This window comes from Schistocerca americana, chromosome 11 (genome assembly GCF_021461395.2).
Source record: "Schistocerca americana isolate TAMUIC-IGC-003095 chromosome 11, iqSchAmer2.1, whole genome shotgun sequence".
NCBI classification, from domain to species: Eukaryota; Metazoa; Arthropoda; class Insecta; order Orthoptera; family Acrididae; genus Schistocerca; species Schistocerca americana.
Window position 1 is genome coordinate 35,455,043 of NC_060129.1, and position 24,656 is coordinate 35,479,698.

General features: G+C 43.7%; 1 protein-coding gene across 1 annotated transcript in view; it reads right to left on the reverse strand.

Moving 5' to 3' along the window:
- Positions 1-6,553: 6,553 nt before the first annotated feature.
- The window catches only part of LOC124553209 (zinc finger protein 708-like), a 123,518-nt gene continuing 105,415 nt past the window's right edge, over positions 6,554-24,656 (reverse strand). Inside the window, exon 6 of the mRNA XM_047127102.1 lies at positions 6,554-8,728. Coding sequence (XP_046983058.1) covers positions 7,318-8,728 — 1,411 coding nt within the window. The 3' untranslated portion in view covers positions 6,554-7,317. The remainder of the gene's footprint in view (positions 8,729-24,656) is intronic.

The following is a 24,656-nucleotide window of genomic DNA, read 5'->3' on the forward strand; positions in this document are numbered from 1 at the left end:
CGCCTCAGTGAACTTCTGATGTTATCGACAAGGTCATTGATATATATTGTGAATAGCAACGGTCCTACAACATTCCCCTGTGGCACATCTGAAATCACTCTTACTTTGGAAGACTTCTCTCCATTGAGAACGACATACTGCGTTCTGTTATCTAGGAACTCTTCAATCCAATCACACAACTGATCTGATAGTCCATATGCTCTTACTTTGTTAATTAAACGACTGTGGGGAACTGTATCAAACGCCTTGCGGAAGTCATGAATCACTGCATCTACCTGTGAGCCCGTGTCTATCGCCCTCTGTGTCTCGTGGACGAATAGCGCGAGCTGCGTTTCACACGATCGTCTTTTTCGAAACCCATGGCGATTCCTACAGAGTAGATTTCTAGTCTCCAGGAAAGTCATTATACTCGAACATAATACGTGTTCCAAAATTCTACAACTGATCGACGTTAGAGATATATGTCTATAGTTCTGCACATCTGTTCGACGTCCCTTCTTGAAAACGGGGATGACCTGTGCCCTTTTCCAATCCTTTGGAACGCTACGCTTTTCTAGAGACCTACGGTACACCGCTGCAAGAAGGGGGCAAGTTCCTTTGTGTACTCTGTATAAAATCGAACTGGTATCCCATCAGGTCCAGCGGCCTTTCCTCTTTTGGGCGATTTTAATTGTTTCTCTGTCCCTCTGTCGTCTATTTCGATATCTACCATTTTGTCATCTGTGCGACAATCAAGAGAGGGTACTGGTCTTCCTCTGTAAAACAGCTTTGGAAAAAGACATTTAGTATATCGGCCTTTAGTCTGTCTTCCTCTGTTTCAGTACCATTTTGGTCACAGAGTGTCTGGACATTTTGTTTTGTTCCACCTACCGCTTTGACGTAAGACCAAAATTTCTTAGGATTTTCTGCCAAGTTAGTACATAGAACTTCACTTTCGAATTCATTGAATGCCTCTCGCATAGCCCTCCTCACACTACATTTCGCTTTGTGTAAGTTTTGTTTGTCTGCAAGGCTTTGGCTGTGTTTATGTTTGCTGTGAAGTTCCCTTTGCTTCCGTAGCAGTTTTCTAACTTGGTTGTTGTACTACGGTGGCTCTTTTCCATCTCTTACGATCTTGCTTGGCACATACTCATCTAATGCATATTCTACGATGGTTTTGAACTTTGTCCACTGATCCTCAAGATTATCTGTACTTGGGACAAAACTTTTGTGTTGAGCCGTCAGGTAATCTGTAATCTGCTTTTTGTACTTTTGCTAAACACAGAAATCGTCCTACCTTTTTTAATATTTCTATTTACGGCTGAAATCATCGATGCCGTAACCACTTTATGATCGCTGGTTCCCTGTTCTGCGTTAACTGTTTCAAATAGTTCGGGTCTGTTTGTCACCAGAAGGACTATTATGTTATTCCAATGATTTGGCACATCAGTTGTCAAAGAGTAAGTGTTTGAGCAATGACAATAATATCGTTAAGCACTTCATCTTGGCCCCCACTAACCCTACCTATGATTTATTCACATCATCTTGGCTCATATGTCTTTGCAATGGGCATATCACCACTCCATTCATGCATTTCACTGTTAATTTTGGACTTACCATTGCATAAGCAAACTATCTGAAACTTTGATCATTCTTTTAAGATATTAATATGGTTGTTTCAACTGCAACACCTACAAAGGTGATTCCAGCAAGTTGCAAACTGCTTCCAGCGTGCATCCTAATCTGAAAGATAATAGTACTGCTATCCTTTACACCATCTTTTTTTTCCAACCACTTCCTTTTAACATGAGGGTGTAAGACCATTAAACAATGATATACTGTGAGAAATGTGATATGCCTTTTCGATGTACAGGCTCCTGTTTATTCCACATCATTAAGTGCTCAACAATTTGCTCGTGAAAGGAACCAATGGGACTCGCTAGATAGGCAATTAGTGTCTTTCAAAATCTATCCCACGCAAATGAGGCAGGAAGATGTTGCTTGGCCTTCTGGTTCCTCCAGAGGCGTCATCCTAACACGGTGCGATTAGTGATCATAGAGACCCTGTTCTGGTCATAGCACTTACTTCTGATTCTTCTTTGTACTATGGTCCATTTTACCATCTGTCATCTTGCTGTCAAATAAAAACATACGTGCCCCACTTGCACACTGAGAACTACAACACCTCAATTACGGTAGTAGTGGCTCCACTCACACAGAACACAAACACCTATGAAACACAACATTCCCTCTTAGACACTTAAAGAGAGTGGGTAACTATCTCTAATTCCTACACTACCATGTTATTTTGACTCATAATGTTTCACGTACCACTGACACGGCTTTGAATACTATGTGTACACAGGCAGTAATGTTCCATATTGTTTCCAGTTTGAACACTGATCTGCTCTTGGGTATCTATCCGTTTAGTACCTTTTTATAATAATACTGGAGCTTCCATTTGATGCTTATGAACAATTGTCCTACATTACTCGTCGCCATTGTGCAAAAGGGGACCTCAGACGTTATCTACATCCTCCATTGAATAAAATGTGGCATTCAGTAGTACTGAATCACATTTATCAAGCAGTTCCTGGCTGATGCACCTGGCACCACACCAAATTTCAGGCCTGTTCACTCCTTCAAGATAAATATGAATAATGAAGTCTTTTTCCCAATAAGGCCACCACCAATGTTATCAGTTACATTCATACTCTAATTAAACACTCACTAACCAACAATTTTGTGCATTTGTCCCTCCAGTGATGTGTTTTACCTGCCACTTAGGCTCTGCTATTTTGATGACGCGAATGCCAACTCATCTGATGACCTCCATTCCGTTTATGGAACGATTTAGAATGCTTCATGCAATCTGTTCAGCTGCTCTGTGCTTCCCAATCTGTCACTAACCAAAAGAGCCGTGATCTGGATAGGCATACATTACTGATACAGGTTACTTTTGTGACCCTTTCATTTGCACTAATACATACCACGTCATGCATTCACATGTGGTACACTATAAATAGCTATACAGTTGGACACAACCCTGTGCTTTACACACCCACAAAGCTGATGTACTACTTGCCAGTACTGCATCACTGAGAAATACTTTAAATGTTTTGCCTCTAAATTCATTTACTTACCTGACTTATCAATAGGCGTTTCTGCTCATTTCATATTCCTTTACCACCTTTGCTTTGACATACTTTTATAGCAGCAGAATAAAACTCTATGGCTTCATGACACAAATCTTGTATGGCAGCAGCACACACACTTCGATTCCTAACACTCCTAAGTTCATTACACCTTGATAGGCTGATGAGATGAAAAACGTCTCATCTAGCAACAAGCTGCTGCCCATCCTTTTGCATCCCTTTATGATTAAATCTAAGTTGCCATAGTTGTAGAGCATGATGTCACCTCTTTTCCTGTTAATGTATTTCTGTTTTTCACTTTCTATTGTCATGTTCTGCCATCTGTTTTTATCACCTAATTTAATTAGGACTGGCATGGACCAGTTAAGTCCCACAACAGTCACAAGACCGTAATCCTTTTACAAAATTTACTATTGTGAACACCTGTTTTCCGTTCATTATATAGGGTACCCTGTGTGGTGCACAACACACCAGTTTGCTTGAGCCATCATGAGCTTGGACAGTTGATCATGATTCCTTTCGTAGTTCACCTCTGATCCTTATTTCACCTTCCATTATATTTTAATGCATTACATAAATGTAACAAATCTCTCAGCTTTAATTTCGATACAGACAATTGAAGATGGTTTGTCCATTTTCCTAACAGCGAAGCCCTCTATTCTTTCCCATAGCTCACCAAGGAAGTTATCACTACTGGGTAGGTCTACTGGCTCCTATTTTGACAACCTTGTCCTAAATCTAACATCTCCATATTCATGCCAGTTTACATAATGGACACGTCCAAAATGTGGTTTCATTCTCATTACATTTTCAGAAAAGTGGGGATAGAAACTCGCATTTGGTTTACCAACAAAGTACAGAATTAGTACAACTACAGTAAATCATACACATCAGCCAACCGTTGACCTAATTCTGCAATATGTCAGGCCATGACGTCTTCTGTTCTTCCTGAAAGCATCCCAAACACAACTGGCTGTGAATTCAGTCCTCTCAACGTTCAGCCTTACTCAACATAAATTATCACTATTTTTAGAAAGAATAATAAACTTTTAAACTTGTGCAAAGTTTCAAGACAACTAGCACCTGTGAACATACTATAAATACCGCTGATCAATCATCTTGACTGCAGAGGCATCGAACCTTGGTCCCTGTTGCAATTGCCTCCACATGAGTGCTAACTTTTGCAGCATTCAAGCAGAAATTACCAGACAATATGAACTACTATCTTTGTCTTTTCACACTGATTTCATTTTCCTTCACTGCATTACACACATTGTTCATTCTGTGGACAACTAGTCACAGTTCTCCACCATGTTAGGCAGCAACTTTGGTTTAATGGAAGTGCAGCTGTGCTGAAAAACTTTGTACCCCTGATCATACTGATGCTGATAGCTGTGATAAAGCTCCCCAGCAAGCTTCATTCACTGTTACACAGTATAATTAAATCCTAGTATGTGCAGCTCACTCACACTGAGGATAACCTATTGGCTACCAACTGACAAATCCTTAATATAGTCACTGTGCCAATACGGAAATATTAGGGACTTAAAAACGCGATCCAGCGTGACTTAATAACTATACACAGGGAACTGTGCAAACTGACTGCTACTTTGGAAGTAACCAAAGCTTCACAGATTTTGTTGTACAGCAGCCACGCAACAGTTGCATGTTAACACCTTGGTCCTACCATTCAGCCAAAACTGCAACAGAGACTCAGCCCTAACTTAGTGCCAGCTGAAACCTTCCAGCAAACCATAACTAGTAATTCATTTCATGCATCAGTACACAAGCAAAAGACCAACTCCATGTAGGAATCAACCTTGCTGTATTATTGCACTGGTGGTATTGTAAAACTATCAAGATCGATAGATGTGTTAACTGTGTAGCTATCTCTGTCAATAATCTGCACCATTTGCAAATCTGAGTGTTATCGCCTTCTCTTTCCCTGTCACCTGTGTAGCTTCTTATGAATGCAATGTTTGGCAACGGATATCCTGATTGTTTGCTAGGGTTGTACATCAGACTGTCATGTAGTTCGAATTTCAACTGTGCATTCACACTAATTATTACAAGCATCCTACTTTATTACCCTCACTACTGTCACAAATTGTGAAATTGCATTAATTTTAGAGGAAACCAAAGAATTCCCTTGCTCTTGCACTGTTGTTGCAATGCACAAACCTTTATTTTGGCCACTGCGAACAAATTACCGTATTTGGTAGCACAGCCAAGTATAGTAGCAGTTCTCTGCTCTGGCCATACAATTACACTTCAGACTTTGTAGTTTCTCTAACAGTAGCTTTTATTCAACTTTCTTATTATAATGTATCACACCCACCATTAGGTTATCTGTTCATTTAACTTACACACACAACAGCTTTGAACTTTTCCGTTAATTTCCCTGAAACACCTTTTGTGCTGGTACCCAACCGAAAGACTGCTTACACTACCAAAAAAATCAAAGACTCGCCTTCAGCAAACCATTGATGAATACTAGCTTGGGAAAATTGCAAGTTACCATTGACCACGACACTGCACACATCACTGAGTGGAGTAAGCTGGATTACCTACATTGAGTGGTTGCCTTGGTGTCATCATCTCCCAGTCACTGTAGTTGTCCTCAGATTGGTTATGTTGTTGTTGTTGTTGTTGTTGTTGTCTTCCGTCCTGAGACTGGTTTGATGCAGCTCTCCATGCTACTCTATCCTGTGCAAGCGTCATCTCCCAGTACCTACTGCAACCTACATCCTTTTGAATCGAATCTGCTTAGTGTATTCATCTCTTGGTCTCCCTCTACGATTCTTACCCTCCACACTGCCCTCCAATACTACATTGGTGATCCCTTGATGCCTCAGAACATATTCTACCAACCAATCCCTTCTTCTAGTCAAGTTGTGCCACTAACTTCTCTTCTCCCCAATCCTATTCAATACCTCCTCATTAGTTATGTGAGCTGCCCATCTAATCTTCAGCATTCTTCTGTAGCACCACATTTCGAAAGCTTCTATTCTCTTCTTGTCCAATCTATTTATCGTCCATGTTTCACTCCCATGCATGGCTACACTCCATAAAAATACTTTCACAAATGACTTCCTGACACTTAAATCTATACTCGATGTTAACAAATTTCTCTCATATGTAATCAAGGATATTGTGAATCATTGAGATCACCGAAACCAGTGGTGCATGAGCAGCAGCTGTTGTGTAATTTTATACTTAAGTAGATTTTGGACACTGGCACAATTCAGTCACGACTCTCGTTAACGACTAAGCATTAGGAGATTGGATGCTAATATGTATTAGTTTGTTTACATTGAATTTTGTCATTTTTCTTATTTTGCAAAATGGGAGAGCGTTATGTTCCACTTAGTTAAGGACCAAACCAATGAGGTAGGATTTAACAATCAGTACCAATTAAGTACATGAAACAATATTTAATAAAACATCTGGTGCAACATACTTCTAGAAACATGTAAACAACTTGTCAAGTCCCTATCATGTAGAACTGTCTACGCATTGTGTTCCAAACGTGGACAATCATGCTATTGAGCAGGTTGTTATATTTGTTGTTACATTTACTAATGCAGGATTAGTACTAACAAAACAAATGTACACACTTAATGACACACAGGGCAAATCTCTTGAGAAAACATACCTGAGTAAAATAATTGCCATAATCATGTTTCTCCAGTGTTGAGTTTATTAGCCTGAGTGAAGGAACTGCCATGAATATATGGGTACCCAATTGCTGACATTGTTCCTAAAATGCAGAGTTGCAAGTAATACATGATGACTATGTTAGGGGTAATAATCAGAAAGTCATGATATTTCCTTGGCCTTATACTAAATATTGCATGCTACTTATGATTACTGACAAAAGTAAGGATTTATCACAATTCAGAACCCTCTTGTCTCAAGATCGGTAGGAAAAAATAGTGTTAATAACAGAAACATGTTTGATTCACGTTTGAGGCACATTTAGCAATACTATTTCTTGAGATTTCAAGCTGCAGATATGGATTTTTATATTGTCGTTTTATCTGCTACCACTCTAAAGTATACATAATTACACATTTTTTCACAATTCTACCCCATTCTACTGTTATTTCACAGCCATTACAACTTATTGTCTCCCTGCTACATCCATTATTTTACAGGCCTTGAGAGCACCAACCAGGGATACCTATTTGCTTAAACTAACACCTACTTGTAGTTTCTTTCTGAAGTGGAGTAATGCATGTGTCTTGAGAGTACTCAACTGAGTGAAGCTTCTGTCACAGATTACACATTTATGAGGTTTTCTTCCAGTGTGAATTAATACATGCCTATTGAGAGTGCCTGACATAGCAAAAGATTTCCCACAAATCTCACATTTGTGAGGTCTCTTTCCAGTGTGAATTAATGTATGTTTCTTGAGATTGCCTGACATAGCAAAAGATTTCCCACAAATAACACATTTGTTAGGTTTCTGTCCAGTGTGAATGAAACCGTGTGCCTTGAGACTGCCCGACATAGCAAAAGATTTCCCACAGATGTCACATTTGTGCGCTTTCTTTCCAGTGTGAATTAATGTGTGTTTCTTGAGATCACCTGACATAGCAAAAGATTTCCCACAAACCTCACATTTGTGAGGTTTCTCTCCAGTGTGGAAGAATGTGTGTTTCTTTAGATCGCCTAACATAGTAAAACATTTCCCACAAATCTGGCATTTGTGAGGTTTCTTCCCAGTGTGAATTAATGTGTGTTTCTTGAGATCACCTAACATAGTAAAAGATTTCCCACAGATTTCACATTTGTGAGGTTTCTCTCCAGTGTGAATCAATAAATGAGTCTTAAGATGACATGACTGGGCAAACGATTTGCCACAAATATCACATTTGTGAGGTCTTTTCCCGGTGTGTATCAGTGCATGCCTCTTGAGATCACATGACCTAGTAAACAATTTGCGACAAATATCACATTTGTGGGTTCTGTTTGCAGTAAGTAGATCAGCCTGGGCAGTGACATTAACAGCTGTAGAAGCAGCTCCATAATCATTTGATTTCTCCATCTCATTTCTCATATGTGTGTATCGCCTGTCATTAGAGGACTTCTTTGAAGCTTTCGAAGTTTCCTTACATGAAGACTGCTCATTGTGTTCTGTAACAGAAACTTCTGGCTCACTATCCAAGAAGATACTGCTTTGATGATGATCACTAGAGCCATATTGTTCATGGTTGCCAGCAGGTAAGACAGAATTCTCACTCATTCTCAAATGGTTTTTCAAACGAACATTACTGTGAAATACCTCACCACACCACTTACAAACATACAAAGGTGGTTGCATACCATCAATGTGCACAAACACATGCATTATGAGTCGGTATTTGGAAGGAAAGCTTTGTCGGCAGAAATTACAGCTATATACATGAAATTCCTTTTCCCTTGTACTACAGTCATATTGGGTAGCAACTGACCACTCCTTATCGATAATCACATCTTCTGTATTGGGACCCAACTCGTGTGTTGACATCTTCAACTTATCCTGGACTAGCCCATGGTGATAAGTTTCCTCACATAATATGCCACAGCTCCCACCAGTACTCTGAGTCAATCTGAAGAGTAAGGACAAGAATGTTAAATAATGATATACAAACAACAAAGAAACAATATTTGAGTGTCCATAAATCAAGTACTATAGGCCACGAGTCATAAAAGTGTATAAGAAATTACATATTCAGTAACTAATTTAAAATTACAATATTCACCAGAAGGAAAGAAATGATGAAGTAAACGTGGTTTAAAACGAAAATAACCAGACGAAACTCAATAATGATCAATTTGAGCCACTGCAGATCTTATGTGTAATTATTAAAATGGTTCAAATGGCTCTAAGCACTATGGGACTTAACATCTGAGGTAATCAGTCCCCTGGACTTAGAACTACTTAAATCCAAGTAACCTAAGGACATCACACACAACCACACTGCCTTCATAAGAAGAAGTTGATCCGAGGCATTCTAAGTGGTTGTAATTAAACTGACAGTGTTCGGGACGCTGCAATATGGGCTCTATACTTTGCAGGATGCAAAAACATTGTAGCAAGTTCATTAACTGGTGTCCTCACGGAGTATGCTGAAAAGTAATTTTCCACTTTCTACTACCAGGTGAAAATATGTTGCTATAAGCATCCAGAATGAGTTACCAGTGCAGGAAAATAGGAAATGATAATGGTGGTTCTGGTGCGTTTATGAGGATATTATCAGGTGTTACGTGTTCAAAATGGTCTACCGACTCTGCAAAATGATGTATCCATGACATGACATGGTTAACAGTTGCCTACAGCATATCTAGTGTATCTCACATCAAAATAATGGTGAAGACACTGAAATGCAGGAATCACATTGCATAACAAGGTCCTTATCAAGTTCAGATGTCACTGTACACCGAAGGGGTCCATTATGTGTCATTGTCTCCAAGAAACGCTGACAGAATGTAGGGGCTTGTGAAACCACACCACATTCACATAAGCTGAGTGCAGTGGATGTTCTGGCACAATATTTGGGAGGACAAACCCATATGTGACAGTTCTGTGCATTCACAGCCCCATGCAAAGCAAAATATGCTTTGTCCATCCAAAGGTTACTCATTTCCTCGCATGCCAAAAATGAAGGTCAAAGTCACTCGAAGCCTATCTTGGGGCTTCTTTAGCAGCACAGTGAGATACTAGTGTAAAATGTGCCACAAAATCTTTTGAACTGTTGACCAGGTGGTGGGGCAGTGGTAGACAGTCAGAGGCAGAAGCAGAAGTGGGGGAGGGGGAGGGGGAGAGGGGGAGGGGGGGGAGAGAGAGAGAGAGAGAGAGAGAGAGAGAGAGAGAGGGGGGGGGAGGGGGAGAGAGAGGGGGTAGGGAGACGGAGAGGGGGAGAGGGGGAGAGGGGGAGAGGGGAGAGAGAGGGGGAGAGGGGAGAGAGAGGGGGAGAGGGGAGAGAGAGGGGGAGAGGGGAGAGAGAGGGGGAGAGGGGAGAGAGAGGGGGAGAGGGGAGAGAGAGGGGGAGAGGGGAGAGAGAGGGGGAGAGGGGAGAGAGAGGGGGAGAGGGGAGAGAGAGGGGGAGAGGGGGAGAGAGAGGGGGAGAGGGGAGAGAGAGGGGGAGAGGGGGGAGAGAGAGGGGGAGAGGGGGGAGAGAGAGGGGGAGAGGGGGGAGAGAGAGGGGAGAGAGGGGGAGAGAGAGGGGGAGAAGGGGGAGAGAGAGGGGGAGAAGGGGGAGAGAGGGGGAGAGGGGGAGAGAGAGGGGGAGAGGGGAGAGAGAGGGGGAGAGGGGAGAGAGAGGGGGAGAGGGGAGAGAGAGGGGGGAGAGGGGAGAGAGAGGGGGAGAGGGGAGAGAGAGGGGGAGAGGGGAGAGAGAGAGGGGGAGAGGGGAGAGAGAGAGGGGGAGAGGGGAGAGAGAGAGGGGGAGAGGGGAGAGAGAGGGGGAGAGGGGAGAGAGAGGGGGAGAGGGGAGAGAGAGAGGGGGAGAGGGGAGAGAGAGAGGGGGAGGGGAGAGAGAGAGGGGGAGAGGGGAGAGAGAGAGGGGGAGAAGGGGGAGAGAGAGGGGGAGAAGGGGGAGAGAGAGGGGGAGAAGGGGGAGAGAGAGGGGGAGAAGGGGGAGAGAGGGGGGGGAGAAGGGGGAGAGAGGGGGGGAGAAGGGGGAGAGAGGGGTGGAGAGAGGGGGGAGGGGGGGAGAGAGGGGGGAGAGGGGGGGAGAGAGGGGGGAGAGGGGGGAGAGGGGGGAGAGGGGGGAGAGGGGGGAGAGGGGGGAGAGAGGGGGGAGAGGGGGGGAGAGAGGGGAGAGAGGGGGGAGAGGGGGGAGAGAGGGGGGAGAGGGGGGAGAGAGAGGGGGAGAGAGGGGGGAGAGAGAGGGGGGAGAGAGGGGGGAGAGAGAGGGGGGAGAGAGAGGGGGAGAGGGGGGAGAGAGGGGGGGAGAGGGGGAGAGGGGAGAGAGAGAGGGGGAGAGGGGAGAGAGAGAGAGGGGGAGAGGGGGGAGAGAGGGGGGAGAGGGGGAGAGAGGGGGGAGAGGGGGAGAGAGGGGGGAGAGGGTGGAGAGAGGGGGGGAGAGGGGGGAGAGAGGGGGGAGGGGGGAGAGGGGGGAGGGGGGAGAGGGAGGGGGGAGGGGGGAGAGAGGGGGGGAGAGGGGGGAGAGAGAGGGGGCGAGAGAGGGGGGAGAGAGAGGGGGCGAGAGAGGGGGGAGAGAGAGGGGGCGAGAGAGGGGGGAGAGAGAGGGGGCGAGAGAGGGGGAGAGAGAGGGGGCGAGAGAGGGGGAGAGAGAGGGGGCGAGAGAGGGGGGGGAGAGGGGGCGAGAGAGGGGGGAGAGAGGGCGAGAGGGAGGGGGAGAGGGAGGGGGGAGAGGGAGGGTGAGAGGGAGGGGGGGAGAGGGAGGGGGGGAGAGGGAGGGAGGGAGGGAGGGAGGGAGGGAGGGAGGGAGGGAGGGAGGGAGGGAGGGAGGGAGGGAGGGAGGGAGGGAGGGAGGGAGGGAGAGGGAGAGGGAGAGGGAGAGGAGAGAGAGAGAGAGAGAGAGAGAGAGAGAGAGAGAGAGGGGGGGGGGATATCCTGTGACAACTCTAGAGGCATCTGCTGCATGGTCGGCTGTAGCTAAAAGCAACTTCACCAACTGATATTGGAATCTGCTGCAGCACTCAATTCACGTATTTCTTCAAATTTCTTGATCATATTCTTCAACACATATATTCACACAGTTCACAGCCATTTCTTTCAATGATATTCCTGCAACGTAGTGCTACTGTTCTGATAAAACAACTGTACCATCAGTGCATGGCGTTTCTTCTCAATAGCCACTTCATTTCATATGGAAGGCTGAAACCATAACGACGGTGTATACCTGGACAAGACAAAAATATTCCCCTATTTCGCAATTAGAAACGCCCTTTCTAGAGTGAAACCTTTTTACTGGTTGGAAGCACATTTTTCCATGTTAAAAGATGGTATCATTTCCCTAGGAGCTGTAAATCTTATGAATCCCGTGAATGGTTATGGATTTATAAACCTGTATAGATCTTCCTGGCAGTGTAGGAATCTCAACCTAGCAAAAATCGAAGAATTTTTGAAAATTCTTTGATGTGTGGAAACATATGCACTAGATAATTTCGTATCACAAAAGTATGAACACGAATTCCACCAATTACATCATGGTAGAATCCAAAGCACTGAAACAAAGATTGTGACGTGGTTTTGTCGACCAAGCCTAGCTCGTGTCACATGATCTCGCCAGCCAATGGCAGCAGATATTCAGAGCGTAGGAAACGTGATGATGTCAGCCAGTAACAACATGAATGTTAGGCTGTGCAAACGCACAAATAGGAAAGGTTAATGGTTTAAACTAATATACATCAGTACACCCACAATAAAAGCAAAGTTTTCATATATAATATTGACTTTCGAAAAATTTTTGCTGTTTTTCCGAGGGTATGGTTACAAGAGCACCAGCGTCAATTGCAGCAGCTTAATATTTCTGACGAGCACGGACACTTCATTCCTTACGTGTTCTGCAGAGCACTGATTTTTTACATAGATCTCTCAAGAACTTACTTCACACTTGTTTTTGAAAGGCAACTATACTTTGTGTCACATTATTGCGTAACCTGTAATCAGTGAAAGAACTAAAATAAATATGAAAGACTAAACTCGAAACTTTGTTATCTTTTGTGTATTACCTTTTCAAGATATGTGGAAATGCAAATGTGCAGTCAAAATTTAGATTTATGTCACGGTCTTCTGGGACCATAATTTATCTATATGGCTGGACAGGAGCGTTAAGTTTTGAATGGGAATCTAATGATTTAGTAAATTCATCACACGTTCTCAAACATAACATCTTGCATAAAATGAAATTTACTTTGAAATTAACGCTTCTGAAACAAACATTCGCAATATTTCCTCTGTCCAGTTGTAAATGTAAGCAATTACGACGTCACTCATTAAAATGAGCCCAGGAATGAGACTTATTGAAAGCAGTTCGTTGTTACAAAGTATTGCAGAATCTTTAACACTGTTGTCAGCAGGTGCTTGTGTGGCACAGGTTGTTGTTGTTGTTGTGGTGAATGGCCTATTTTCCTTGTAACAAGAGAATTATTTTGGTGATATTCCCCCGTCTTTGTTTTATTGCTGCAGTATTATTCTGCAGTGGCGGGCTACAGTACAATTTTTAATTAGTATATCAAGTTCTTAGGAATCAAAATTACAAAAATTTTACTGAAAAATAAAATAAAAATTGCTGGAAATCTGAAAAATCCCTTGTCTGGAACTGAACAGACTTGAGTCCTTTTTGCATGGATATATTAAACAGAAGGTGTACAGCAGTAACCCCAAAACCATTTCTGAGCTGAAAACATATATTCAGGTGGTCATCGACGACACTGATGTTCCCATACTTCAGTGGGTCTTGCAGAATCTTGCTATTTGGCTGTGCCACTTCATCGCCAATGATGGCAGCCATATCAAACATGTCATAACCTAAATCCGAATATCTGTAGAGAAGTTTACATTTTGAATAAAGTGTGTGAACGCTGTAGTTTGCAACTAATTTATGATATTTTTCATATAGTTCAATAACTGTCACCTTGTATGTTTGCTAAGTTACAGACTGGGCACTGGGCTATGGGCTCCATGTCCCTCACTGTTACCTGTATTTTGACGGAGTAATTCAATTACAGATGTTGGTGTGGCTTTCTGCCCAAGTTGAAAGTGAGATTATTGCTTTTGTTATAATGCATAGGAAGGTGAAATCACTGTTAATGTTCAACATCCTTCCCCACAGTATCACTCCCTCCTTGACTCTCTCATTCTTTTATGGAAACAATTTGTGGTCAAGAGAAAATTTAAGGGACCACCGATTGAAGCTTTCACCTTTTCCTGATCTTTGTTTACTGGACAGTATACATCATTAATGTACATAGACTTTAGAATCATTTAGTCTGAATGTCTAATCAAATATATTTACTTTGCGATTGATCGAAATGTTTGCGGGTACTCACTTTATTGGTTACTAGTATTAACTGCTTATGGTGTTACACATTGTGTCAATGATGAATTGCAAATTGTAGTTTAAAAAGGAAACAATGAAATGGTCTTACATCCAAATTTCCAAGTTGGCAGGTTAATGCATAATACTCTATCCCACTGATTTCTGAACTCAGTCTTCAAAAAATATTTGCATGTCTGGTACCCATGTAGGTACATTTCTTATACACCTGCTGTCAGATAAGGCAAGTTACACAGCACAGAGGTCTAGTGAACCCTTTTAGATATTACTCAGAAGACTGAAGCTTTCACGATCTACAGATGGTAAGTGCTGACTATCAACTTTAGAGTCCTCTAAACGCAACTAATAAGACCATTCCAGACTTAATTTATCAGACTGGTTTGTAAAGTGGTCAACCACAGCCAAACTTCGACAATTTTTCAAAGAAAATTCCGCCCTGACTGTATGAATGATTTTTATTAAATCTGTGACTGGTTTTGCACCAGTTATTGGTGCATCCTCAGGCAATCTGTACAAAAAATAATGTATTATGAGCTCATATAAACTATTTGATCCCCAATTCTGACGTGTCAATTAAACTTTTAAATAGCCAGTTTTTTGAATGAAACAAGAAAGTACTCAAATACGCCATTTATAACATGGCAATGCTGAACATTGCCCTGTAGCCACTGCCTACCACTCACATCCAATATACTGCCATCTGGTGAAAACAGTAGTTAAAACTTGAAAATCTTTTTAAAAATTTTTTTAATGATGGGAGCGGCAATGACCTAGAAAATAAAATACGCACTGCCCAAATGTTGCAGTGGCGTACAAGTGGTTAGTGCATTCCAGCGATCATAGGAAGTCACTCGGTTTCTTGCAGTCTGTCACCCAGATAAACCATATGCTGATCCACCTTTCAACATGATTATGCTTACAGCTGGTAAGATACAAATTATAGTAACTATAGAGTAATGTACAGTCCTTGCCTGGTTTCATGATATTACACTACATTGCGTTACATTAACACCTGATCCACAGATCATGAATATGACATTTTGTAGTGTGGAATTTGTCAGTTTAACATTAGGTTTCTTAACACAATGCAATTTTTTTACAATAAGTATTTCATATTTAAAGACTCATCTTCTGAGGAGACAACATCATCATTCATAAATTATTTTGATTTGTTCTTAGATGCTGGTTGGTTATCTGGTAGACAATCAAAGATTTTTGTGGCAGCATAATTCATCTCTTCCTGTGCCCAAGTCAGATTTAGCCCAGTGCACTTTGCTATTATCTTTGAACTGTGATTCGTCATTAATAACTAATTTAGTAAGTGAACATACGTATTGTGAAAGTACTGCGAATATCCCAAGTTTCTTAAATAAGTGTCTACAAGGTTATCTTGGGTGCTCTCCTACTACTAATCTGCTTTTGTGCAATGAGTACTTTTTCTCTTAATGATGAGTTTCCCCAAAACTTGATGCTATATGAGAGCAGTGAATGAAAATAGGCGTTGTAGGTTAATTTATTGATATGTTTGTCACCAAAATTTGCAATAACCCTAATAGCTTAAGTTGCTGAACTGAAATGTTTCATCAGCTCATCGATCTGCTCCTTCAAATTTATTTCTCATCAATGCACACACCCAGAAATTTCGAATATTCTGCTTAGCAACAGATTTGTGATCAAAATCTATATTTAAGATATGGTATTATGCTATTTAATGCACAGAACAGTATTTATTGTGTTTTCTCAAAATTTATTGTGAGACCATCTGCAGACAACTTCATAATTTCCTGAAAAACGATTCACAATTTCCTCAGCTAATTCTTGTTTCTTGGGTGTGATTACAGTATAATCAGAAAAATAACTAGCTTTGCATCTTCATGAATATAGAGTGTGAAGTCGTTAATACATATTAAGAAAAAATGGGGAACAAAACTGAACACCATGGAACACCATTCTTGATACTTCCCCAGTTACAGTTGCACACTATCTCTACTGTTAATTTCAACCTTCTGCATTCTTCCACTTAAATATGAATTTCTCTGAGTTCTGCTTTCCTGTACTACCTATGCAGCAAAATCAATAACCAATGTCACATTGAAAGAAGTCATACTTCAAAGTCTTTCTTTCTGTCAGATTATTTCAGAATATCTACATTGAAAACCCCACAAACAATAATGTGATTCTCTCTGACTGCCAGATGGCATAATAAAGAATCCAAGTACTTCAGAAATCGCTGGAAATTTCCCAATGGGGACCTATACACAGCTACAATCATTTAATTTAAGCTCACAGGCACTTGTTTCTATATGTCGCTCTACACAATTTTTTTTTGTTTCTAAATTATTCAGACTGTCTTTAATTTTAACGTACGGAGTCCCCTCTATGACCTCTACTTGCCCCCTCCCCTCTACTCACACAGTCCCCTCCCTCTTGCCCCTCCATTCCACTCCCTTTCTCCTCTGCTTTTCTTCCCCCTCCACTCCCCTTGCCTCTTCATTCCCCTTCCCTTCCGCTCAATGATACCCTGTCCACCTTTTCTGCACTAATAGGGCAGTCTCACAATCGTGTGTTCAATTTCTGTTGCTAAGCTGTGAAGTTCATATCGATTATAAAGATGGCAATGACACCTGACAAACTCCACCTTAGTATAGCAGCATTAAATTTACTTTTCTCTTCAAGCTCATGTGGAATTTCCTCCTTCTCTGTTCTTTAACTAGGAAATTTCTCCTTTATTGTGGAATTGTAACTGGCATTGTCGATGACAATCAGACAGTCCTCATTGAATAGACTCAATAAAGGTAAACACAAGGGTTGAAATACGCCACTGCTAAGTTCTTCATAATAATCATTGGTTTGGGGCATGTAAATCATAGCTTTTGATAAAGCCATATTTAGATCATCCTGCATGGCAGTAAGCATGTTTCCTTTGCCATACAGTACTTTCATTCTGTTATTGCTTTTTGAACTCTGTCATATGTTTAGTGCATTATTTTGATTGAGCCACATCTGACCAAAATAAATAATACAGAAACGATTATTTCCTTTCCTGAGGCTGTGAATTTATCTCAGAGAAGTAATATTTACTACACTATCAGATCCTCTATTGGGGTGCATCTTTCGTCATTCCATTTGTTGTATGTGTATCCCAAAGGTTTCAGGATTCTTCCTCTTGATTGGTGACACCATGTGAAAGCTATCTTACAATTTACTACATCATCTACATTTTTCCTTGTAGGATAGTCGCCATGGTCAAGAAATTTCAATATAGTACAAACAGCACAGCAAACGCATTGTTGTGGCCACAATAGGCACGAAGCCCACACCTACGACAGTAGTACAAGTCTATATGCCTACTAGCTCTGCAGATGAAGAAGAAATTGAAGAAATGTATGATGAAATAAAAGAAATTATTCAGATAGTGAAGGGAGACGAAAATTTAATAGTCATGGGTGATTGGAATTCGATAGTAGGAAAAGGAAGAGAAGGAAACGTAGTAGGCGAATATGGATTGGGGCTAAGAAATGAAAGAGGAAGCCGCCTGGTAGAATTTTGCACAGAGCACAACTTAATCATAGCTAACAATTGGTTCAAGAACCATAAAAGAAGGTTGTATATATGGAAGAATCATGGAGATACGAGAAGGTATCAGATAGATTACATAATGGCAAGACAGATTTAGGAACCAGGTTTTAAATTGTAAGACATTTCCAGGGGCAGATGTGGACTCTGACCACAATCTATTGGTTATGAACTGCAGATTAAAACTGAAGAAACTGCCAAAAGGTGGGAATCCAAGGAGATGGGACCTGGATAAACTGACTAAACCAGAGGTTGTACAGAGTTTCAGGGAGAGCATAAGGGAACAATTGAAAAGAATGGGGGAAAGAAATACAGTAGAAGAATGGGTAGCTTTGAGAGATGAAGTAGTGAAGGCAGCAGACGATCAAGTAGGTAAAAAGATGAGGGCTAGTAGAAATCCTTGGGTGACAGAAGAAATAATTTAATTGACGAAAGGAGGAAATACAAAAATGCAGTAAATGAAGCAGGCAAAAAGGAATACAAACGTCTCAAAAATGAGATCGACAGGAAGTGCAAAATGGCTAAGCAGGCATGGATAGAGGACAAATGTAAGGATGTAGAGGCTTATCTCACAAGCGGTAAGATAGATGGTGCCTACAGGAAAATTAAAGATACCTTTGGAGAAAAGAGAACCACTTGTATGAATATCAAGAGCTCAGATGGAAATCCAGTTCTAAGCAAAGAAGGGAAAGCAGAAAGGTGGAAGGAGTATATAGAAGGTCTATACAACGGCGATGTACTTGAGGGCAGTGTTATAGAAATGGAAGAGGATGTAGATGAAGATGAAATGGGAGAAACGATACTGCATGAAGAGTTTGACAGAGCACTGAAAGACCTGAGTCGAAACAAGGCCCCGGGAGTACACATTCCATTAGAACTACTGATGGCCTTGGGAGAGCCAGTCCTGACAAAACTCTACCATCTGGTGAGCAAAATGTATGAGACTGGCGAAATACCCTCAGACTGCAAGAAGAATATAATAATTCCAATCCCAAAGAAAGCAGGCGTTGACAGATGTGAAAATTACCAAACTATCAGTCTAATAAGTCACAGCTGCAAAATACTAACGCGAATTCTTTACAGATGAATGGAAAAACTGATAGAAGCCGACGTCTGGGAAGATCAGTTTGGATTCTGTAGAAATATGGGAACACGTGAGGCAATACTGACCCTATGACGTAGTTTAGAAACTAGATTAAGAAAAGGCAAACCTACGTTTCTAGCATTTGTAGACTTCGAGAAAGCTTTTGACAATGTTGACTGGAATACTCTCTTTCAATTTCTGAAGGTGGCAGGGGTAAAATACAGGGAGCGAAAGGCTATTTACAATTTGTACAGAAACCAGATGGCAGTTATAAGAGTCGAGGGACATGAAAAGGAAGCAGTGGTTGGGAAGGGAGTGAGACAGGGTTGTAGCCTCTCCCTGATGATGTTCAATCTGTTTATTTAGTAAGCAGTAAAACCAACAAAAGAAAAATTCGGAGTAGGTATTAAAATCCATGGCGAAGAAATAAAAACTTTAAGGCTCGCCAATGACATTGTAATTCTGTCACAGAGAGCAAAGGACATGGAAGAGCAGTTGAACGGAATGGGCAGTGTCTTTTAAAGGAGGATATAAGATTAACATCAACAAAAGCAAAACGAGGGTAATGGAATGTAGTCGAATTAAGTTGGGTGATGCTGAGGGAATTAGATTAGGAAATTAGACACTTAAAGTAATAAAGGAGTTTTGCTATTTGGGGAGCAAACTAACTGATGATCCTCGAAGTAGAGAAATTTGTTAACACCGAATATTGATTTAAGTGTCAGGAAGTCGTTTCTGAAAGTATTTGTATGGAGTGTAGCCATGTATGGAAGTGAAACATGGACGATAAATAGTTTGGACAAGAAGAGAATAGAAGATTTCGAAATGTGGTGCTACAGAAGAATGTTGAAGATTAGATGGGTAGATCACATAACTAATGAGGAGGTACTGAATAGAATTGGGGAGAAGAGGAGTTGGTGGCACATCACCAATTTAGTATTGGAGGGCAGAGTGGAGGGTAAAAATCGTAGAGGGAGACCAAGAGATGAATACACTACGCAGATTCAGAAGGATGTGGGCTGCAGTACGTACTGGGGGATGAAGAAGCTTGCATAGCATAGATTAGCATGGAGAGCTGCATCAAACCAGTCTCAGGACTGAAGACCACAACAACAACGACGACGACGACGAACATCTTTCTACACATCTTCGAAATTCTTTTCCTCGACACAGGTTTCCATCGACTGCACTTCTGCAAATATTCTCAGTAAAGTTCAGTGGTCAAACACCAGATACCTATGCTGAAGTCTGCAGAGCTATAAGATTTCCTCTCTTGTCGCTTAGTCTTTAAGGTCATAAAGAAATCCGTTTACCTAGTATAACACTATGTGCTGGCTATGTGTGTTTTGGAACGAAGTCATCTTAACTCAGAAATAAAAATTGCCATACTAATCTATGAAAATCACTGCTCTCTTAGCAAACATATGCTTCTTTCAGGGTGCACAAGTGAATGTTGGATAGTGAGCTTTACCATATGACCTTGTCTGTCCGGTACCCATTGCTTATTATGCTATTCCGAAGGCACCTATGGTGGAAATGACACTGTGGCAAAAGTATGAGCTTAGAGACATGGACCAAGCCAAAAAATAGGCCAAAGGGTGCTTGTTGACATTCAAAAACTGGGGGGAAGATGAAGGCTTTGAAAACTGGCATAACCCTCTGAACCACAATTGTTGCTCCCTGATGTAGAGAAGCACGAACTTTATGCAAGGAAGCAATCTTGTTTTCTTTCAGAAGTTACAGGCGACAAGTTTCTGCTAGCCCAGTGCATGTCTTAGCCTAGTGACTGAGAATGTAGGATCATTGTGCAAGGGTTTCACAAAGCAAGACGATGTGATAATGGGTGGAACTGGAACCAGTATTGACATGGGTCAGGTCTACAATATTGAGTACAACCTGCTAAAAATATCATCTGCACCCAATCTTACAAACGTGGGCTTGGTTCCTGCTTTCATGGGGTTAGGTTTGCCCCAACTGAACAGTTTTGTCACGAAGGTCAATATGGAGTTAGATCAGCTACTTTGGGCAGCTACTTTGTCAGGTATGCCTTTAGTTCGTATTGATACTATTAGCAGATGGGACTTCACAAGGTGTGGCCTGCATCTCAGTAGGAAAGAAAAGGGTAAATTGGTAGTGATGATAGCAAAATTTTTAAGCGGAGTACTGAAACTCAGGGAAGTACCTCTTTTTTTAGGCTAAGATCATTGTCCAATGATTCGACACTGAATGAAATTAAGCTTAATGAGAATGTCAGACAGGTGGGCACTACACATTCTCATGAAAGTACAGTGAAAAATAATGTTAGACCATCGCATCAGAATGTCGGGATTAAAACATTGAATCAGATGAGCTTTTTCGTTTAGAAGATTTAGAAACAGAGTGGAATAGATGTATTATGGCTGTGCAAACACGATATCACCAAAGATGTGGAGAAGATAAATGTAGGTGGGTGTAAGGTTTCAGCATATGTAAATAGACACATTATGGAAAGAGGTGGAGCTGTCATATACAAGGTCTGTTCAAACAATTCCATAACATTCGTAATTTCGCGCCAATGGCGTCTTGGAGCGAAATGCAGTTGGCATCCCTGCACATGCTTGTGTTTAATGTGGGTGTGCCAGAATTTTCATTGTTTTATGTCTGTTATTGTTCAGTGCTGTATTGAATAGAATATGTCACACAGTTTGCGAATTTCAAGATGGCAGAGTCAGAAAATCTATGATCCTGCATTAAATTTTGAATGAAAATCAAGAAAACCTTTACAGAGACACAACTGATGCACGAACCAGATGGTGGTCAGTGCTTAAGCTATATTCAGTTTTACGAATAGTTAACATAGTTTAAATGTGGCCGGACTCATTTTACAAAGGACCCTCATTCAGGATACCCTTCACAACATGTACCAGTGATGCTGATGTCAGGAGCCTGAACGAAATTGCGCATCCCAATCGAAGAATGACTGTCAGACTAACATTTCTGTTGGATCATTTCATGAAACCTTAACACAGCATCTTGGAATGCATCATGTTGCTGCCAACTTCATCCCACAGTTCGAGTCAAGACCAGGAAGACGTTAACCTCATAATCTGTGAAGCGCTTTTGAATCTCGCAAACGAGAATGACATGATGTTTAAGAGGATCATAAATGGTGATGAGGTGTAGGTCTCTCATTGTGATGTTGAAACCAAGGTTCAATCCAGGAACAATTCTCGAATACCAAAAATAGTTTGTCAGGTTAGGTGAAATGTGAAGGACAGGTTTACAGTTTTCGTTCACTTCAGGTGATTAGTTCAACATGAATCTGTGCCATGGAGACAAACTTGATTGTGCTATCGACACATGTCAACAACACTTGCAAGAAAATGTTAGAAAGAAATGGCCTGAAATGAGATGAAGTAAGGCATGGCTCTTCAATCACTATCACACATCCACACACTCATCCCTATTGGTGTGAGAATACTGCGCAAGAAATGGAGGGAGAGAGACGGCGCGGGAGGAAGGCATTGGGGAGGGAGAGGGTAGAGGGGGGGAGACGGAGAGAGTAGGGGGGGAGACGGAGAGAGTAGGGGGGGAGACGGAGAGAGTAGGGGGGGAGACGGAGAGAGTAGGGGGGGAGACGGAGAGAGTAGGGGGGGGAGACGGAGAGAGTAGGGGGGGAGACGGAGAGAGTAGGGGGGGAGACGGAGAGAGTAGGGGGGGAGACGGAGAGAGTAGGGGGGGACGCAGAGAGTAGGGGGGGGACGCAGAGAGTAGGGGGGGGACGGAGAGAGTAGGGGGGGGGGGACGGAGAGAGTAGGGGGGGACGGAGAGAGTAGGGGGGGGACGGAGAGAGTAGGGGGGGGGGACGGAGAGAGGAGGGGGGGGGACGGAGAGAGGAGGGTGAGGGAGACGGAGAGAGTAGGGGGGGAGACGGAGAGAGTAGGGGGGGAGACGGAGAGTGGGAGGGTGAGGGAGAGGGAGGGAGAGTGGGTGGGAGAGGGAAAGGGAGGGAGAGTGGGAGGGAGAGGGAGTGGGAGGGAGAGGGGGAGAGAGTAGCGGGGAGAGGGGGAGAGAGTAGCGGGGAGAGGGGGAGAGAGTAGCGGGGAGAGGGGGAGAGAGTAGCAGGGAGAGGGGGAGAGAGTAGCAGGGAGAGGGGGAGAGAGTAGCAGGGAGAGGGGGAGAGAGTAGCAGGGAGAGGGGGAGAGAGTAGCAGGGAGAGGGGGAGAGAGTAGCAGGGAGAGGGGGAGAGAGTAGCAGGGAGAGGGGGAGAGAGTAGCAGGGAGAGGGGGAGAGAGTAGCAGGGAGAGGGGGAGAGAGTAGCAGGGAGAGGGGGAGAGAGTAGCAGGGAGAGGGGGAGAGAGTAGCAGGGAGAGGGGGAGAGAGTAGCAGGGAGAGGGGGAGAGAGTAGCAGGGAGAGGGGGAGAGAGTAGCAGGGAGAGGGGGAGAGAGTAGCAGGGAGAGGGGGAGAGAGTAGCAGGGAGAGGGGGAGAGAGTAGCAGGGAGAGGGGGAGAGAGTAGCAGGGAGAGGGGGAGAGAGTAGCAGGGAGAGGGGGAGAGAGTAGCAGGGAGAGGGGGAGAGAGTAGCAGGGAGAGGGGGAGAGAGTAGCAGGGAGAGGGGGAGAGAGTAGCAGGGAGAGGGGGAGAGAGTAGCAGGGAGAGGGGGAGAGAGTAGCAGGGAGAGGGGGAGAGAGTAGCAGGGAGAGGGGGAGAGAGTAGCAGGGAGAGGGGGAGAGAGTAGCAGGGAGAGGGGGAGAGAGTAGCAGGGAGAGGGGGAGAGAGTAGCAGGGAGAGGGGGAGAGAGTAGCAGGGAGAGGGGGAGAGAGTAGCAGGGAGAGGGGGAGAGAGTAGCAGGGAGAGGGGGAGAGAGTAGCAGGGAGAGGGGGAGAGAGTAGCAGGGAGAGGGGGAGAGAGTAGCAGGGAGAGGGGGAGAGAGTAGCAGGGAGAGGGGGAGAGAGTAGCAGGGAGAGGGGGAGAGAGTAGCAGGGAGAGGGGGAGAGAGTAGCAGGGAGAGGGGGAGAGAGTAGCAGGGAGAGGGGGAGAGAGTAGCAGGGAGAGGGGGAGAGAGTAGCAGGGAGAGGGGGAGAGAGTAGCAGGGAGAGGGGGAGAGAGTAGCAGGGAGAGGGGGAGAGAGTAGCAGGGAGAGGGGGAGAGAGTAGCAGGGAGAGGGGGAGAGAGTAGCAGGGAGAGGGGGAGAGAGTAGCAGGGAGAGGGGGAGAGAGTAGCAGGGAGAGGGGGAGAGAGTAGCAGGGAGAGGGGGAGAGAGTAGCAGGGAGAGGGGGAGAGAGTAGCAGGGAGAGGGGGAGAGAGTAGCAGGGAGAGGGGGAGAGAGTAGCAGGGAGAGGGGGAGAGAGTAGCAGGGAGAGGGGGAGAGAGTAGCAGGGAGAGGGGGAGAGAGTAGCAGGGAGAGGGGGAGAGAGTAGCAGGGAGAGGGGGAGAGAGTAGCAGGGAGAGGGGGAGAGAGTAGCAGGGAGAGGGGGAGAGAGTAGCAGGGAGAGGGGGAGAGAGTAGGAGGGAGAGGGGGAGAGAGTAGGAGGGAGAAGGGGAGAGAGTAGGAGGGAGAAGGGGGAGAGAGTAGGAGGGAGAGGGGGAGAGAGTAGGAGGGAGAGGGGGAGAGAGTAGGAGGGAGAGGGGGAGAGAGTAGGAGGGAGAGGGGGAGAGAGTAGGAGGGAGAGGGGGAGAGAGTAGGAGGGAGAGGGGGAGAGAGTAGGAGGGAGAGGGGGAGAGAGTAGGAGGGAGAGGGGGAGAGAGTAGGAGGGAGAGGGGGAGAGAGTAGGAGGGAGAGGGGGAGAGAGTAGGAGGGAGAGGGGGAGAGAGTAGGAGGGAGAGGGGGAGAGAGTAGGAGGGAGAGGGGGAGAGAGTAGGAGGGAG